Source organism: Spinacia oleracea, chromosome 4 (assembly GCF_020520425.1).
Source record: "Spinacia oleracea cultivar Varoflay chromosome 4, BTI_SOV_V1, whole genome shotgun sequence".
In the NCBI taxonomy this organism is placed as follows: domain Eukaryota; kingdom Viridiplantae; phylum Streptophyta; class Magnoliopsida; order Caryophyllales; family Amaranthaceae; genus Spinacia; species Spinacia oleracea.
Window position 1 is genome coordinate 66,670,606 of NC_079490.1, and position 19,164 is coordinate 66,689,769.

The following is a 19,164-nucleotide window of genomic DNA, read 5'->3' on the forward strand; positions in this document are numbered from 1 at the left end:
TTAATACCGCCGCATTAGATAAACATCTAATGCGACGGTCCTTGGATGGGGTGTCGCATTAGTTCTTTAGCTAATGCGACGTTTATTGTAGCTAATGCGACGGTTATTTTAGCTAATGCGACATATATCTACGATGGCTTAAATAAATAATGCAACGCGTTTTAGCCTAATGCAACGGTAATTTATTGTCAAAATAAATCTGTTGAGCACCTAATGCAACGGGTCATTTATTCATAATAAATAATAATAATAATAATAATAATAATTAAAATTAGTATTCTAGATTAAGAAAGGATGTCAATAATACAAGATTTTCATTGACTTAAAGAGTAATATTACAATATTAGTGCCCATAGGACACATGCATTACAAAATAGTCGTTCACTAATTAATTTAGTGTTTTTAATGACAAAAATGCATAAAATTAAAATCCACGTAAACAAATTCAACATTACTAGAAATCACAAAATGACTCAAAAACAAACAAGAGCCTCCACCGTGTCATTGCTAGATATACATTTCTTCTCCATTTAGCTCACCATGCTCATGCAAGTTTAAATCACGAATGGGCACAAGTTAGAGATGGTGCACTAGCTAAAACACGATAATTTAAATAATTTAATAAACTTCATGTTTATTCAAATAAAGCATGAAATTTCACAAAAAAGTAAGCAATACCTAGATACGACTATTTTTAATTAAATAAATCTCAAATCCTTAAAATGACTCCAATCAAATACAACTTATTGTTTTGGGACGGAGGAAGTAGAAATTGTATTTAAAGTTTGAACCAAGCTGAGCATGAACAATAATACAGCGAGGGGCGTTGCATTTATGTGATGATTCACACCTTGAGGCTGCTGTTCAGATCCTGAGGGTATTAGACAAGCATGTGCAAAACCCAATAAGTAGGGCAGAAATGTAGACAATATATGCCCAGCAAACAATTCTATGAGACGATGAATCTGTGCCTCTCAATATCTGATGACTGATTCCAGACCCTAACATATGGTACTTGCTTAGTATTCAAGGTTCTTAATCATGTAGGATGTAGCAGTCTCGGAACAGGACTCAATACCTATAAATGATATTCATCAATTTCCCCTCGTTCTTCAAAAAGATGGAAAAAGGCTAAGGGAACATGCATATCAATAAAACGCCAGTTCACATGAGTATGATCTATTAATAAGAAGGGCACAAGAAGGAAGAAATGTTATCAACAAGAATTGCCAACTTCAAAAAAAATCTAAACGTAATCAATTGTGATATGGCTCATTTAAGAAAGTGAAAGGAAATAGGTCCACAGAAAATTCAGATGACACCCTCTAATATAAGGGAATTGCATCTGTTTCTTCAGAAAAAGGCTCCTTCATTCACTGCCAATTCATGCTAGTTTTCTTTATTAGTTCAGAAATAAGGGAACTATCATAAACATCACTGAACTATCTCTTTCTAAGGCTTTTCTTGCAGTTGGTGCCAAAGGGTGTATGCCAGTTTTCTTTATTAGTTACTGAGTGGGTGATGTGGGCCTAGATCTCATTCTTTGGATTCAAGTGAGATACTCATTCACAGCTTAGACCACCACTTTAACAAAGGTCTACCCATTAAACAAATTCTGACTAGGAAAATGAAGAGATTAGGTTCTCACATTACAAATGACAATGAAAACATTTGCAAACATAATGTGGTTTGGTCCTTATTACGCAGCTATCCCTTAAAGAATGTGAAAGAAGATATATCGACATTTATGTTCAATTCTTCATTTAGTAACACCCAAATCCAACAACTACTAAAGGTTCTGCCAAACTACCGATAACTAAACGAACCTGTCCAACTATACAACCAAACACCACAACAGAATTTCAATAAAATAATAAGACAACGCAACATATTATAATGCCAAAACAAATATTTTACCTGGTTAATTGTCCTGCTTGTCCCACCAGACTGTCCATTTCGCTCACTGACATGCAGCGTACTAGATGCATCCTTTGGAATTGATGGTCTAGCTTCTTGAAGTTGAGATACAATCATAGATACAACATGGGGTGCAAGTTGCTGATTATTATTCTTCACAAAATCACCCATAGTCGAGGACTGAGCTATAACCTGTAATATAAAGATCAGGTATACATCAGTAAACATCCATCTCAAGTTTATTTTGGCAAATAAATTATTATTACCAAAAGGAATAAGCAGTTAATACAAAGCAAAAATACTGAAATCTCAAGAACAAAAAACAAATCAGCTAACAAGCTGAGACAACCAACACCTGTATGTTGTACATATTAGCTAAGGCAGCTGAAGCTACACGAGCTGCTGCTGAGGAAAAAGCTGCTATTGCTGCGAAAGCAATAGCCACTGCTAAGACTGCCCTGATTGCTGTTGCATCTGTATCTGAAGATACGAGTAGCAAGGATAAGTACCAGAAGAAGAATTCTTATGTTTCAAAAACTTTTGAGGAATTTGTATCTGTATCAGGGATGCAGGGCATGAGGTTCAGTTGATTTTCCCTCGACTTGCATTGCTTATGTTTCAACAATTCTTAAGGAATCAGGCCATGCCCCAGATAACATTTACAGATTAAACTTTGCTTCACCATAAAATTTGCAAAAAAACTCAATGTGAAAGTACTGTATGTATGAACACAGACATAACCTCATTTGTAGATACCCAGGAGAACGAAACTCGGCGAGAGGGATCATAGACAGTGAAGATAGAGAAAGTCAAAGAGTTCGACTTTGCTTGTAGCAACATATCCTCTAGCGAGAGGGTCTGGCGTGGACTGCAACTATGACAGTTCCAACTCAACCAGAATAATATTAATATAAGCTTTTACATCCTATTTTTATTATCTCTTAAACAATTCTCAAGTTAATCTGTTCTGTTTCACTTTTTTGTGATCAGAAATCTTAGTTCGAAGGGGCTTACTGGACATATTGCGGCTTCATTTGCAAATCTTACAGCAGTACAAATCTTGTAATGTTTTCATTCATTCCTTTGTTTTGTTCCCTTTTCATCTGGAATTAATTGTTACTGCATGTGATGGCGTAATTAGCTAGCAAAGTGACAACTAAATCCAGACCGTGGTACTGTAAATGTTAAAGGTCTGTCAAGTATTAACACAACAATGTTAAATGTTTGCAGAAACCTTTCAGTAAACAACTTCACTGGTTCAGTTCCTAAACTTCTGTTAGAAAAATCTGCTGCAGGACCACTCTCTTTAAGGTACTTGTATCAACAAATATTCAAGATCCTATAGTTTTCTGTCTTTGACAATTCACCTTCTCTAAAACATTTTGTCTGACTTTCTTATGTTTCCGAGTAAAGCATGCAAAATAATTCAGATCTATGTTCGAGCAACTCCTGTACTTCGAAGAACAAGAAAAGCAAAATACTCGTTGCTCACATAGCTGCATTTTCAGCTGTACTGGTTCTAATTGTAGCAGTTTTCATCATTTTTTGTATAACAAGCATGGCATGGAAGCTTCCAAGGAGAGCTGGGAAAAGGCGGATTCGGAGTAGTTTACTATGGTTGCTTAAAAGATGGTATGGAAGTGGCTGTTCAATTGTTGTCTGAACTGTGGAGGCTTCTAAACAATTCACTACAGAGGTTTGATCAGATATAGTTGGAATTCAAATGTTTATGGTAATTACTTTATATTTTATTTTGAATGATAGGTTGAACAATTAATCTCTTTTGCTAAAGTAAAGTCTGGGAGTATAAAGCTATAAAGTTGGATTATGATGGCTATGTTTCATCATTAATAGTAATGATAATGATGATAGAAACACCTAACAACAACAGCTTTCATATTTTTTTTATCAGTCAACAGATTTTTTTTATCAGCAATCAGCTTTCAGCATTTTTAATCAGTCAACCAACTCCCTTCTCGTAGTTGAAATTCCTATCAGTAACATCAAACAGCGATGTAGTGAATTCAGATGACAAGCGTAGAAAACATTCATGCCCCTGGACATTAGTGTGGTCACAACCAAAAATACCAATATATCAACATAGTACCCGAGTCCCTAAAAACTATTCTAACTCATGACAACACTAACTCAGTAACTCTAAGAAATACAACAATTGACTTTCACAGCTTGGTACACACTCTTGTAGACACCAGGCACATAAATAGATATTGCTCAAGTCTCAAGGAAAAAAAAAGGAAACCAGACATAGAGATCAGCAGTATTGACGACTATAGAAAGATACAAGGATCACAAATACCACTCCTCTTTGCTGATGCAGTTAGATAGATAGATCAAAACATTCATTGCAAACAAATCTGGGACAAATCATATGCACGGTATCAACTTTTGGATACTCTCATCAAGCAGTAACTTGCTAGAGAGAAACGTGCTCGGTTTAGGCTATTTAACTAACCCCTAATTTTTTTGTGAGTGGCTAATAACTTCGATCATTATGTTGCAGACAGACACCTAGAAGATATCTGCTGTGTCTATACTTTTTGAGACAATGTCATACAGATTGGATGAAAGCACTGTTATATTGATTATGATCAGGTAGTTCAATCTTTCCTCTGTTAGACTCCTCTGATGTTCCCAACGCCTTAACCTTCTGAAGAATTGAAACATTTTCTTCTGAGCTATAATCAGTTAATACTTATTTTCTGGAAAATTGCTTGAAATTGAGCATCTTTGCACTTTTTTTTTCAAAACCACTTACTAAGAAGGAGAAAATAGACTGCAGATCTAAGACTCAGCAAAATAAGAGTAGTTTCAATTTGTTACCTTTTTTTTACGACAGGTCAAATTTTCAATATCCGTGTTGCTAGTAGTTTCAATCTTTCCTCTGTTAGACTCCTCTGATGTTCCCAACGCCTTAACCTTCTGAAGAAAGGAATTAACAAATACAAAATAAGTCAAAATATGATAGAAAGTTCCAGTAATTTCAATACCATCAGACAATTCTCTAGGAGGGACTTGAGTTCCAGTAATTTGCAGTCCAATAATGACATAATAAGAGCAAAGAACAAGATAAATGATGCATGGAAGGTCTTTGGAGTTCTAAATACATGCAAACTAGTACCTTACCAGTTCCCGCTGAGCAATAAGAGAAGCTACTGTTTTTTTTTTGAAACTGTAAATTCAATAACTAATACTTGGTGAGATTAAAGCTTCTAAAAACTCTACATATACCAATTTACAGTCCAATAATGACATAATAAGAGCAAAGAACAAGATAAATGATGCATGGAAATACTCGTGCCCTGACAAATGCATTTAATGCGCAACATTTGGTTGTATGTTATGAAGAATAAGGCAGTTAGCAGTACATGGGACATCACATTTCTTAGATTTTTCAGGCTCAAACTTCATCCAGAGGACACAATTATAGCTCCCTGGTGACTGCATTCATGTTCTCAATCATCATAAGCATACAACACAAAGATAACAACACAGTCTTTCACTTTAGAATATGAGTGGAAATGGCGAAGCGGGTATAATCACCTCACTGGCATGCTTGGGGTGCAAGAATGAGATTAGAAGAGAAGCCCCTATCAAGGGTATGTTGTGCAGCAGCAGAAGGCAAGACCTTTCTACCCCCGTTCCTCTGAGAAGGCGGTTGGGTCTCACAATGGCTGCAATCTAAATCATATAAATCCATTAGTAATAGAAAGGTTAACTAAATCAAATATTACAAATTTACAGAATATCTTCCAATAATCAACTATGAATATATTAAAAAAACCTGTAATTATTCTTACCAGAAAAGGGGGGCAGAACAAATATCAAACAGTAGCAGATGAGAGAAAACAGAACAACCCTGAATTATGCTTACCAGAAAAGGGAAAACGGAGAATGCAATACAAGGGAAAAACGGAGAAGCAATGGAACAAACCCTCACAAAACTATCCAAAATTCACACTATTAATACATAAACCTGAATTGTGAATCGATTACATATCGTGAATAGTAGCAGATGGTTGAAGTAGAATTTCTCCTCTAACTTGTTCGAATTATTAATGGAAAGCCCCAATTCAACCCTTCCACTCGAAGAATAGACTAATTTCGTGTTTGAATTTCGCAGAGAACTTTGCGTTCGAACTACGCAGAGAATTTCGCAGTCAGTTGAAAGAAATTCGAAATAAGCTCGTGCCTAATTGCGAATTGGAGACCAAATCGTTAGACTTTCCCCAAAAGTTTGATGAACCCTAACTACGTATTTTCTCTCAGTCTCTCCTGGATAATTGGACATGTTCCACATAAAGTGTTTTTGCGTGTATTTTTTTATTTCTATTTTTTTTAATATTTTCTTTAAGGTAAATTTTAAGTGCGCGGTTTTGAAAATTTTGAAAAACTAATGGGAGCAAATAAAGTATACAGTAGGCGGGAAAATATTAATTGGCTCGCCGTTACATGTCTGATACACGTTGCATTTGAACCTCTAATGCAACGGCTTGGAGATACCGTCGCATTAGCTTCGATTTCTGAAATTTTATACAAGGCACCGTCGCATTAGCTCTCTCTATTGCAACGATTCTCGCTTTACCGTTGCATTAGCCCCTATTCTGCCGTTGCATTAGTTCAAAAATGTAGTAGTAAGTAGCTTTGAATACTTGAATTTCTTAGTTAAAATCATGAGTAGTGAGTAGATTCTAGTTAGGGATAGGGGAAAATCTAGGGTTAAATTGGGGGAAATTGAAGGATGATTGTTGATTATTGATGTGATTAAACTTGAGTTGATGCTAGGATTTCCATGACTATAGAATTAGTAGTTGCAAATGCTAGTTCCATAGGATTGATTGGAGTGCATTGTTTTGGTTTGGCAAGAGATTGTGAATCTCTATGATGCATGTGAAAAGTAGATCTCAATCGTGAGTTGTCTAGTTTTAGGATCATGCGAGAGCTATTCCTTAATTAGAGGCTTAGCGTGTTCTATCCGAGAGGTGGCAAGCACGTCAATAGTTGCTTTTCCCCTATGTATCAAGTCCTTGCATCGTAGTTGTGTGATTCCTTTGTCCTTCCCCGATTACCCTAGCCTATCCTCGATTCCCTAGCGCTTCCCTTATTTGGTTAAATTTGTTTGATAGCTTAGATTCGTAGTCATTAATTCAAAACCAAGTTCCGTCCTAAACTAGCTTAACTAGCAAACTCATTTCTCTCCATTTCTATGGGACGATCCATATGCTTGCCGCTATCGTCAATATAGCCGGTTAGTTAGGTGTTTTAAAAATTTTGTTTGATCGAGGTGTATTCTTTCAATGACGGAAAATACCTCTATCAAAATGGCGCCGTTGTTGGGGAACGGTTGTTGTTTTTGAGTTTTGTTGAGTCTAGTTTAACCATAAAAAATACAAAAATATTTCACTCTTGCTTTAGTTTTCCTTTGCATTGCTCACGGTTTGTTTGAGTTTTGTATGCAAGATAGGGGTCCAACTCGTCATAGGTCTCTCTATCCTCTCGACCTAGAGTTAGAGAGGACTTTGCGAAGATTGAGGCGTATCCGAACTGAAGGAAATAATGCCCTTGGTCCAAGTATGCATTCTATGTTAAGTCTAATAAATGCGGTTCAGTATTAATTAACAAGTTAATAATTCAGTGAGATCAAGTGAGCTGAATGCCTAGCTAGAGGCCGCTTCAGTTCAAGTGGAATTAATGATATTAATCCACAGCTTACTCTTGACTGAACCCGTAGGGTCACACAAATAGTACGTAAACGGATCAAGTATTCAATGGCATTAAATACTCCATCTATGAATATTCGGAACCGACGGATCTTGGTTTCAGTGGGAGCTAAGATCGTCACAGGCAAGAAATGAATACTCCGGAAACGATGATATTGCCGGAAACGGAAATATGGATCGTATCGGAAATATGAATATTATCCAAGTCGTAGATGTTGCCGGAAACGGAAACATGGTACGTATCGGAAAATATTGTTGGAAATGGAAATATTACCAGAATCGGAAATATTGCCGGAAACGGAAATATTGTCAGAATCGGAAATATTACCGGAATCGGAAAATAATTCCGGAAACGGAAATATTAAATATTTGTTCGAAACGGAAATTAATTCCGGAATCGGAAATGTTAAATATTGTTCGTATCGGAAATAGATTCCGGAAATGGAAATTTAATCGGAAGCATATCGTACGAATTAGCATCGGACGAGGCCTGCCGGACGAAGGCCCAGCACGAAGCCAGGCCATCGCCCAGCAAGCACGCACGCCACAGCCCAGCGCGCACAAGGCCGCGCATGCGTGGGCCGTGCTGCGCGGGCTGCTGCTCGCACGCGCATGGGCAGCCCTTGTGGCTGCCGTGTGTGTGTGAGTTTGAGCTCATGCGAGATTCCTGAATCTGCAAGAGTCAGTGTATGATTAAATGTCTATTCCTATTGGATAAATTGATTAAGTAGAATTCATGTAGAATTCTAATTCCAATTAATTCGCATCCTACTAGGATTACGATTCCTTTTCCATAACTCTATAAATAAAGGCCTAGGGGTCATAATTTATACACAAGTTTTAAAGTATTCAAAAGTGAGATTTTTGAGAGAAAATTCAAACACCCATCTTGCCCCAAAAGTGCCGAATTTTCTGAGTACCTTAAGGGCGATTCTAGTTGGTCAATCTTAAGGCGGATCCGGACGTGCTGTGGACTTTCTACGGAGGGACGACACTTGGAGTCCTAAAAGACTTGTTCTTGTTCGGTTCGGGCGCAGCTAGGGAAGGCACGCAACAAAGAGTATGCATCTAATTATGCTATATGATTATGTGTAAATAATATGTTTCCTGGGTTAATGGTTTTTCCGCATGATCTATGTAAATGTCATATGTATCATAACCTAACAGTGGTATCACGAGCCCCTTATTATTTTCATAATCTAAATTGCATGAACATGGTTAAATATTACAAATTTGCAAGAATTAAAAAGGGTGATTAATTTTCGTAATTGTTAATTAATTGCAAATTGCGTTTATTTAATTATATGTACGCAGTTTTTCGGCAGTTTCTTCATTACTCATCCGAATTGAGTGATTTTTGTGTCAATTCCGCATGTAAAAGGCATTCTAAAATTTTGACAAAAATAGTATTTTTCTGCCGAACCCAGAATTCTCAAATTCGAAGCCTAACTATGACTTTTCGAAGGTTTTAGTTTTTCGGATGCAAAATTTCGTAAATTTAAGATGTTAAATTAAATATTTGCGATTCCTGTTGATAAATCTTGAATTTTTGATTGACCTACTGCATATGTTTAACAAGTTTGAATGCCTAGTCTTGTTAATTATGCAATCTAATTTGTAATTATGATTAATTTGTTGAAAATTAGAATAATTTAGAATTAATTTGATTTTCATAATTAATTGTAATTTAATTAGAAACCTATGATTAAAAACCACCATAAAAATTGTAAATTTACGATAAATTTTAAATTTTTATGACCTAGACTTGAATCCATATCAATCGGAAATCAATTGGATAATAAATTTTCGATTTTTTCGCCCTAAAATTATGAAATTAATATTATTTATTAATTTGTCATTAATTTTAAATATAAATTTTAAATTTTTATGCGATTCGTTCAAATAACTTGCACGCACGAAGCAATGGACGCTTCGTGTTACCCTTAAGGGGTGTTGTATAATGCGGGCATGCGACGACGAGCAAGGGAGCTCGTCGCCCGTGCGGCACGAATGCAATGAGCAAGGGCGTAGTGCACGAGCACAAGGCAGCAGCTCTGCCTTGTGTCGTGTGCCACGAGCAATGAACGGATGGGCATGGGCGAGGGGCGAGCCAAGGCAGTCGCGTGTGGGCAGCAAGCGAGCTGCGCCACAGCGCGCGCTGCCTCGCACAACAGCGCGCAGCCTCGTGCGCAGCGAGCGCAAGCTCGCGTGCCACGAGCGCTGCGCACAGCATCACTCGCGCGCACAGCGCGCGACGTCGCCCGCCCAGCGAGCGATGTCGCGCACCAGCGAGCGATGGCTCGCGCGCGCGCAGCGAGCGATCTCGCGTGCCAGCGAGCGATGGCTCGCGCGCACCAGCGAGCGATGCAGCACCCCAGCGAGCGATGGCTCGCGCGCACCAGCGAGCGATCTCGCGCACCAGCGAGCGCGGTAACGCGCGCGCGCTGCGAGCGATAGCTCGCGTGCGGTGGGCGCTGTGCGGAGGCTTGCGTATGGGACAGCAGCAGCTATGCAACGAGCGCATGGGCTGCGCGCACATGGCCAGCAATGGCTGTGTGCGTACAGCCCATGGGCGTGCAACGCGTAGGGTGTTTGCGTTTCGATTAGATCGTTTTGAATGTTTAATTTGAAAATTTCAGTTCACGTAATTTTAATTAATTTTAAAATTAATAATTTGAATTAATTTCTTGGATTTTAATTTTGAATATTATAATTATAATAAATGAAATTTATTCTAATTATTTTACTAAAATTAAAATCATGAATTAATTTAAATGCGACTGAAATTAAATTAAATTTTGGATTCAATTATAAATTTATATGAGCTTTAAATTTTAATTAAATTTGTATGTTTCCGGTTAGACTAGAAATACAATTTTATGTTTAAAATTAGTAAAGCATATGAATTTATTGGTTTGAGTGGGAGCACTTTTTAGTCATAAACTCTTGATTAGGTCTACAAATCCTTAAGGTTAAAACAACTCGATTAGAATTAATAAGGACTGAATAATTGGTAGATTATTGGTGCCCTTGATTAATTGCTGCAAATGTTTACGTGATGCATAATGTGTTTGACTAACCAGCTATGTGGGCCATTCATGATAATGAATGGGTGAATGGTATATATTGTATATGTACTGTTTTGCAGGTTATGAAGTGACTAGTATGGCCCAAATAGGATAGAAAATATGGTCTGCGTACCATTAATTTGAATGTAATTGGTCTAAAGTACCAAAGTTGTTTTTCAATTCAAATATGGTCTGCGTACCATCAAATAGTTGTAATTAGTTATGACTTATCCTATTTGAAGAAAATGGTGCCTCCCACGGAGATTTTCAAGACGGACTTTGAAGTCAAAGCTTCAAGATGAAGTCGGGCCATACTAGATCACAAATATCTTATGCATGTTTTAAGTTATTTATTGCTTTAAATATGTCTTAAAATGCATGAGATCAAAAGCTTGATTATGTTGCATGATTAAGGATTTTAGTTCACTTAAAATCTAACCAACATAGTAAGAGCCTTAAGTTCCAAACTTAAAAATTGAGTTAAAAGGTGCCATGCCAAAATATACACTTGCTTGGATATCCTTTACATCAATCTAGTAATAGTTTTCGCTCAGCGAGGTGTTACTTATTGGTCCTAAAGGGGCAAGGTACACAAATAATTGTGAGTACATGTTAGTTTTGGTGAAACTCAACGATATAAGTAAGGAGTCCTTTTATGTCGTGGCAAATTCGATAGGTTTACCTAATAAGTTCTTAGACGTACCTATCAACCAAGAATAGTTTCTGGACTATTAGCAAAAGGCTTTTGCTTACCTAAGATGTTCTAGGATTAAGTCGACAAACTGTGCTTAGTTCTTCAATGATTTTAGGATCTTGGAATCATTTTATTCACACCTGCCGGAACACATAACTTGAATAAAATGCTTAATAAACATTGAATTATGCATGAATGCTAGAATTTAAGTTTATTAAAAGAAACTGTGAATGGTTATTTATTTGTTTATTCTTTTCAATTGTAGTTTTTAATATGGCAAACAACAATTCATTCAACATTCGATCAATTCTCGAAAAGGAGAAGTTGAACGGGAAAAACTTCCTTGACTGGCAAAGGAACTTGCAAATAGTTCTTATGCAGGAAGAAAAGGAGTATGTCCTAGATGAGGCGATGCCCGAAGCTCCAGGCGACGGGATCACTCAGGCAGCCCTCAATCGTTGGATTGATGCCAACAAGGATGTGAAATGTCTAATGCTCGCCACTATGAGTGCGGATCTGCAGAAAACGTTCATCAACTCAGATGCTTTCACAATCATCAGTGAGTTGAAGAACATGTTCCAAGATCTGGCTCGAGTCGAAAGATTCGAGACTCATAGGCAAATTCTTGAGACCAAGCTTAAGAAAGGCGAGCCCGTAAGTCCACATGTTCTCAAAATGATTGGACTCATTGAGAATATGAGTCGGCTGGATCAGCAATTTTCTCAGGAAATGGCTATAGACACCATCCTCCATTCTCTTCATAGCGGGTATGATCAGTTCAAACTGAACTACAGTATGAATAGTCTGGACAAAACGCTCACTGAGCTTCACGGTATGCTGAAGACCGCTGAAAAGACGCTCAAAAGTGATAAGCAGGATGTGCTTATGGTGCGTGGGGGCAAGTTCAAGAAATCTGGAAAGAAGAGGAATGCTAAGAAAGGTGGCAACAAGGCCAGCCCAACTAAGCAAACTGGCGCCAAATCTGCAAAGAGAAAGGTCAGTCAACCCACTTCTGAATCCGAATGCTTCTACTGCAAGAAGAAGGGGCATTGGAAGAGAGATTGCTTGAAGCTAAAGGAAGATCAGAAGAACGGAACAGTCGTTCCATCTTCAGGTATTTTCGTTATAGACTGTATACTTGCTAATTCAACTTCTTGGGTATTAGATACTGGTTGTGGCTCACACTTATGTTCCAATCCACAGGGACTAAGAAGAAGTAGAAAGTTAAGCAAGGGAGAAGTCGACCTACGAGTGGGAAATGGAGCACGGATTGCTGCATTAGCCGTAGGAACTTACTATTTGTCGTTGCCCTCCGGGCTAGTTTTGGAACTGGAAGAATGTTTCCATGTTCCAAGTCTTACTAAAAACATCATTTCAGTTTCTTGCTTAGATGCTAAGGGATTTTCCTTTATAATAAAAGACAATAGTTGTTCGTTTTATTTTAAAGAGATGTTTTATGGATCTGCTAGATTAGTCAATGGACTTTATTTATTAGATCACGACAAACAAGTATATAACATAAATACCAAAAAGGCCAAAAAGGATGATTCAGATCTCACCTATCTGTGGCATTGTCGATTAGGCCATATAAACTTGAAACGCTTAGAAAGACTTCAAAGGGAAGGAATTCTAGAACCATTTGACTTAGAGGATTATGGTAAATGCGAATCATGTTTACTTGGCAAAATGACAAAGCAACCTTTCTCTAAAGTTGGAGAAAGAGCAAATGAACTATTGGGTTTAATCCATACAGATGTATGTGGACCAATGAGTACAAATGCTAGAGGTGGTTTCAGCTACTTTATCACTTTCACTGATGACTTCAGTAGGTATGGTTATGTCTACCTAATGAAGCATAAGTCTGAATCCTTTGACAAATTCAAGGAATTTCAGAGTGAAGTAGAGAATCAATTAGGCAAGAAGATCAAGGCACTGCGGTCTGATAGAGGCGGTGAATATCTGAGCTATGAATTTGATGACCATCTGAAAGAATGTGGAATTCTATCAGAATTGACACCTCCTGGAACACCACAATGGAACGGTGTGTCAGAACGGAGGAACAGAACCTTGCTAGACATGGTCAGGTCAATAATGGGTCAGGCCGAACTTCCATTAGAATTTTGGGGACATGCACTAAATACAGCTGCACTCACTATAAATAGAGCTCCGTCTAAAGCTGTCGAAAAGACTCCATACGAATTATGGTTTGGAAAGCCTCCAAATGTGTCTTTTCTTAAGATTTGGGGATGTGAAGTATACGTCAAACGATTAATTTCAGACAAACTTCATCCAAAATCTGACAAATGTATCCTTGTGGGCTATCCAAAGGAAACAAAGGGGTATTACTTCTACAATACATCTGAGAACAAAGTGTTTGTTGCTCGAGATGGTGTCTTTTTGGAGAAGGATCATATTTCCAAAATGACAAGTGGGAGAAAAGTAGACCTCGAAGAAATTCGAGTCGAACAACAAACTCTAGAGAATGCTCAAGATGACATTCAGGATGAAACTCAGAGATCTTTAGAAGAATCTGGTGAGAATCATGGTCAATCTAGAAATGTTACCCCGCGTAGATCGCAAAGATATAGATCTCAACCGGAAAGGTACTTAGGTATTTTGACGAACGAGAGCTATGACGTTCTATTACTTGAAAGTGATGAACCTGCGACTTACAAGCAAGCTATGACGAGCCCTAGCTCCAAGCAATGGCAAGAAGCCATGCAATCTGAATTAGACTCCATGTCTGAAAACCAAGTATGGGATTTGGTCGATTTGCCAGATGGCTACCAAGCCATTGGAAGCAAATGGGTTTTCAAACTGAAAAAGGACAAGGATGGGAAACTTGAAGTTTTCAAAGCTAGATTGGTTGCAAAAGGTTACAGGCAAGTCCACGGTGTGGATTACGATGAAACCTTTTCACCAGTTGCAATGCTAAAGTCTATTCGAATAATGTTAGCAATCGCTGCATATTACGATTACGAAATATGGCAGATGGATGTCAAAACTGCTTTCTTAAACGGCGTTTTAACAGAAACTGTGTTTATGACACAGCCTGAAGGTTTTGAGGATCCAAAGAATGCTAAAAAGGTATGCAAGCTAAAGAAGTCAATCTACGGATTGAAGCAGGCATCCAGGAGCTGGAATATACGTTTTGATGAAGCAGTCAGTGACTTTGGTTTCATCAAGAACGCGGACGAATCTTGTGTATACAAGAAGGTCAGTGGGAGCAAAATTGCTTTCCTAGTATTATATGTCGACGACATATTGCTTATCGGAAATGACATTCCTATGTTGAACTCTGTCAAGATTTGGCTTGGGAAATGTTTTTCGATGAAGGATCTAGGAGAAGCACAGTACATATTGGGCATCAAGATTTACAGAGATAGATCTAAAAAGATGATTGGACTTAGTCAAAGCACTTATATCAATAAGGTGCTTGATAGGTTCAAGATGGCGGACTCCAAGCGAGGCTACCTACCCATGTCTCATGGAATGACTCTAAGCAAGACTCAGTGCCCAAAAACACTTGATGAGCGTAGACGAATGAATGGGATTCCATATGCATCATTGATTGGTTCAATAATGTATGCTATGATATGTACACGCCCGGATGTTGCGTACGCACTCAGTGCTACGAGCAGATACCAGTCAGACCCAGGAGAGGCGCATTGGACTGCTGCCAAGAATATTCTGAAGTACCTGAAAAGGCACAAAGATGACTTCCTGGTCTATGGTGGAGATGATGAATTAATTGTTAAAGGCTATACGGACGCAAGTTTCCAAACCGACAAAGATGATTTCAGATCACAGTCTGGGTTTGTCTTCTGCCTCAACGGAGGAGCAGTAAGCTGGAAAAGTGCTAAGCAAAGCACCATTGCGGATTCTACAACTGAAGCGGAGTACATTGCTGCACATGAAGCAGCAAAGGAAGCTATATGGCTAAGGAAGTTCATAGGAGAACTTGGTGTAGTCCCCTCCATTAAAGGACCAATAGCCCTGTATTGTGATAATAACGGAGCTATTGCACAGGCAAAAGAGCCTAGACACCACCAGAGAGTCAAGCATGTACTTCGTAGATTTCACCTTCTACGAGAGTTCGTTGAAAGAAAAGAAGTCGAGATAAGCAAAATTGGAACTGATGACAACATATCAGATCCATTAACTAAACCTCTGCCGCAAGCGAAGCACAACTCGCACACTGCAGCTATGGGAATCAAGCATATTGGAGAATGGCTTTGATGTCTCTGTTTAATGTTTTAAAGTTTTAGAGTTTAAATCTTTGTAAAACATTATTGGTTAATCATTCACAATAAATGAAAGGAATTCATTTTTCCATTTAATTTGTGGTTTATTAAATGATGAGTCCCTTCAACTTGACGATATATTCAAGATAGACTGTCAGGACCAGTCCTGTGACTAAGAAATGTCTATCAAGTGAACTTGAATGTCAAAGGTTGAAAATGGTCCCTAATCGGAGTTTTCTATAAAATTGGACGCATAGAAAACGTTAGACGATTAGAATGCAAGATGACTAGTAGTTCTGTTTCTTGAACTATGTGGACATGGCAATGTCATAATCATTTGCATAGATACTTACTTTGGGAAGACTAGTATCGGACAAGACCTATGAAACTTTACTGTAAGAGATGAAAGTCTGTCATAAGTAAATTTCATTAAATTATTAGACACTAAATCCTCAATACCTGAGTGATTTGAGATTACTTGTTTGAGAACTGGTTGCTTTGACGTTGACCAACCGTCGCACCGTAAAAGGAGGCTATAAAGGCAACGCTCAGGTAATCACCTATCAAACGAAGTCTAATCTCAAGATCGCAAGATTGGGATTGTCCTCCCATAAATCGGGATGAGATGCTTAAAAGTTGTACAAGGCCACTCGGAGAGCTAGAAACTGTGAAATGCATGGCCGTGCTCGGATGAATCATAGGCTATGATTATCTGTTTATTTGATCAGTTGAACTCTGAAACCGAGGAACACCTCTGGACATAATAAGGATGACAACTCTTACCTTATGTTCAAGAGCAAGCATCGAGCGACAAAGGAATTAGGAAATGCACACTTGTCCCTAAGGACAAGTGGGAGACTGAAGGAAATAATGCCCTTGGTCCAAGTATGCATTCTATGTTAAGTCTAATAAATGCGGTTCAGTATTAATTAACAAGTTAATAATTCAGTGAGATCAAGTGAGCTGAATGCCTAGCTAGAGGCCGCTTCAGTTCAAGTGGAATTAATGATATTAATCCACAGCTTACTCTTGACTGAACCCGTAGGGTCACACAAATAGTACGTAAACGGATCAAGTATTCAATGGCATTAAATACTCCATCTATGAATATTCGGAACCGACGGATCTTGGTTTCAGTGGGAGCTAAGATCGTCACAGGCAAGAAATGAATACTCCGGAAACGATGATATTGCCGGAAACGGAAATATGGATCGTATCGGAAATATGAATATTATCCAAGTCGTAGATGTTGCCGGAAACGGAAACATGGTACGTATCGGAAAATATTGTTGGAAATGGAAATATTACCAGAATCGGAAATATTGCCGGAAACGGAAATATTGTCAGAATCGGAAATATTACCGGAATCGGAAAATAATTCCGGAAACGGAAATATTAAATATTTGTTCGAAACGGAAATTAATTCCGGAATCGGAAATGTTAAATATTGTTCGTATCGGAAATAGATTCCGGAAATGGAAATTTAATCGGAAGCATATCGTACGAATTAGCATCGGACGAGGCCTGCCGGACGAAGGCCCAGCACGAAGCCAGGCCATCGCCCAGCAAGCACGCACGCCACAGCCCAGCGCGCACAAGGCCGCGCATGCGTGGGCCGTGCTGCGCGGGCTGCTGCTCGCACGCGCATGGGCAGCCCTTGTGGCTGCCGTGTGTGTGTGAGTTTGAGCTCATGCGAGATTCCTGAATCTGCAAGAGTCAGTGTATGATTAAATGTCTATTCCTATTGGATAAATTGATTAAGTAGAATTCATGTAGAATTCTAATTCCAATTAATTCGCATCCTACTAGGATTACGATTCCTTTTCCATAACTCTATAAATAAAGGCCTAGGGGTCATAATTTATACACAAGTTTTAAAGTATTCAAAAGTGAGATTTTTGAGAGAAAATTCAAACACCCATCTTGCCCCAAAAGTGCCGAATTTTCTGAGTACCTTAAGGGCGATTCTAGTTGGTCAATCTTAAGGCGGATCCGGACGTGCTGTGGACTTTCTACGGAGGGACGACACTTGGAGTCCTAAAAGACTTGTTCTTGTTCGGTTCGGGCGCAGCTAGGGAAGGCACGCAACAAAGAGTATGCATCTAATTATGCTATATGATTATGTGTAAATAATATGTTTCCTGGGTTAATGGTTTTTCCGCATGATCTATGTAAATGTCATATGTATCATAACCTAACACGAACCCGTTCGCCGAGCTACAATAGATTCGAAACTTTGAGTGAAGCTACGGAACAAGAGGCAAGTGATCATACCATTGAGACAATGGCTCTTCCGGCCAAGAACTTAGGGATGCCGGGAGCCTTTGAGGAAACTTGTGGGATTCAAGCGCCCACCACCAATGCAAACAACTTTGAGATCAAGCCCGCCTTGATCAATTTGGTGCAAAGTCATCCATTTTGCGGAAAGAGTAGCGAATCACCGCATGAGCACTTGAAACAATTCGAGCACTATTTTGATACAATCAAACACAATGGAGTGACTTCGGATTATGTGAGGTTGACGTTATTCCGCTTCTCTCTTTTAGGACGTGCTAGCGATTGGCTTGACAAGGAGGTCAAGCCAAACTCACTTCGAACTTGGAATGAAGTGACAAGCGCATTTTTGAGCAAGTTCTACTCTCATGGGAAGACGACGGAGTATCGTCACAAGATTCAATCATTTGAGAAAAAGCGGGATGAGTCGCTTTTTGAAGCATGGGACCGATTCAAGGAATACCAAAGGGAAATGAGTCTCTTTTTGAAGCATGGGACCGATTCAAGGAATACCAAAGGGAATGCCCTCACCATGGGGTTCCTAAGTGGTTGCTCCTCCAAACTTTCTATTTGGGATTGAGCCCAATCTCCAAGACAAGTCTAGATGCGGGGGCGAGTGGTCCCATAATGAACAAGATGGAGGATCAAATAGAAGAGATCATAGAGGATGTAGTGCAAAATTACCAAGCTTGGCACGTTGGTACAAGGAACTATGATTGCAAAAGTAGAAGTGATGATGGTAAGGGGTCAATTTATGCTATGGAGCAAGCACGGATTATCGAGAAGCTTAGCTCGAGATTAGAAAAGCTAGAGAGCACTCCAAGTAAACCCCCATCACCATCAACAATTCCACCGCCTTCGGCTACTCTTCTCACTAAGGGGAAGAGCAAGGTGAGTTCCTATGACACCATGCCTTTAGGTACATCCTTTTGTGATAATTGTCAAGATTATGGGCATTTCCCTAATGCATGTCCTTCAATGCATAATGTTTCATATGTGGATTATGGCCCTTCTTATGAAGGTGATTTTGATGTGGAATATGCCAATGCTATGAATGAGAGGCCTAGATATGATGGCCCCCGAATCAAAATTTTAATAGGCAAGCACCTAGAGGCCCTCTTATGCATGGATCCTACCAAGGCTTTGGCCAAGGAGGTGGGTATGATAGTCAAGGCCAAGGTGGCTATAGGGCGCAAGGCTATCAAGGCCAAGCACCCTATGGTCAATCT

General features: G+C 38.9%; 1 protein-coding gene and 1 pseudogene across 1 annotated transcript; both read right to left on the reverse strand.

The window, feature by feature from the left end:
* Positions 1–297: 297 nt before the first annotated feature.
* On the reverse strand, positions 298–6,226 carry LOC110796200 (uncharacterized). The gene is made up of 7 exons (XM_056841812.1): positions 6,191–6,226; positions 5,912–6,127; positions 5,479–5,616; positions 4,760–4,857; positions 2,273–2,399; positions 1,918–2,109; positions 298–1,078 (listed from the first exon to the last, which is right to left on the reverse strand). Exons 1-7 carry the CDS (start codon positions 6,224–6,226, stop codon positions 1,040–1,042), a joined length of 846 nt encoding a protein of 281 aa, XP_056697790.1. The 3' UTR covers positions 298–1,039.
* Positions 6,227–18,321: 12,095 nt separating this feature from the next.
* On the reverse strand, positions 18,322–18,474 carry LOC130460465 (uncharacterized; annotated as a pseudogene).
* Positions 18,475–19,164: the final 690 nt, after the last annotated feature.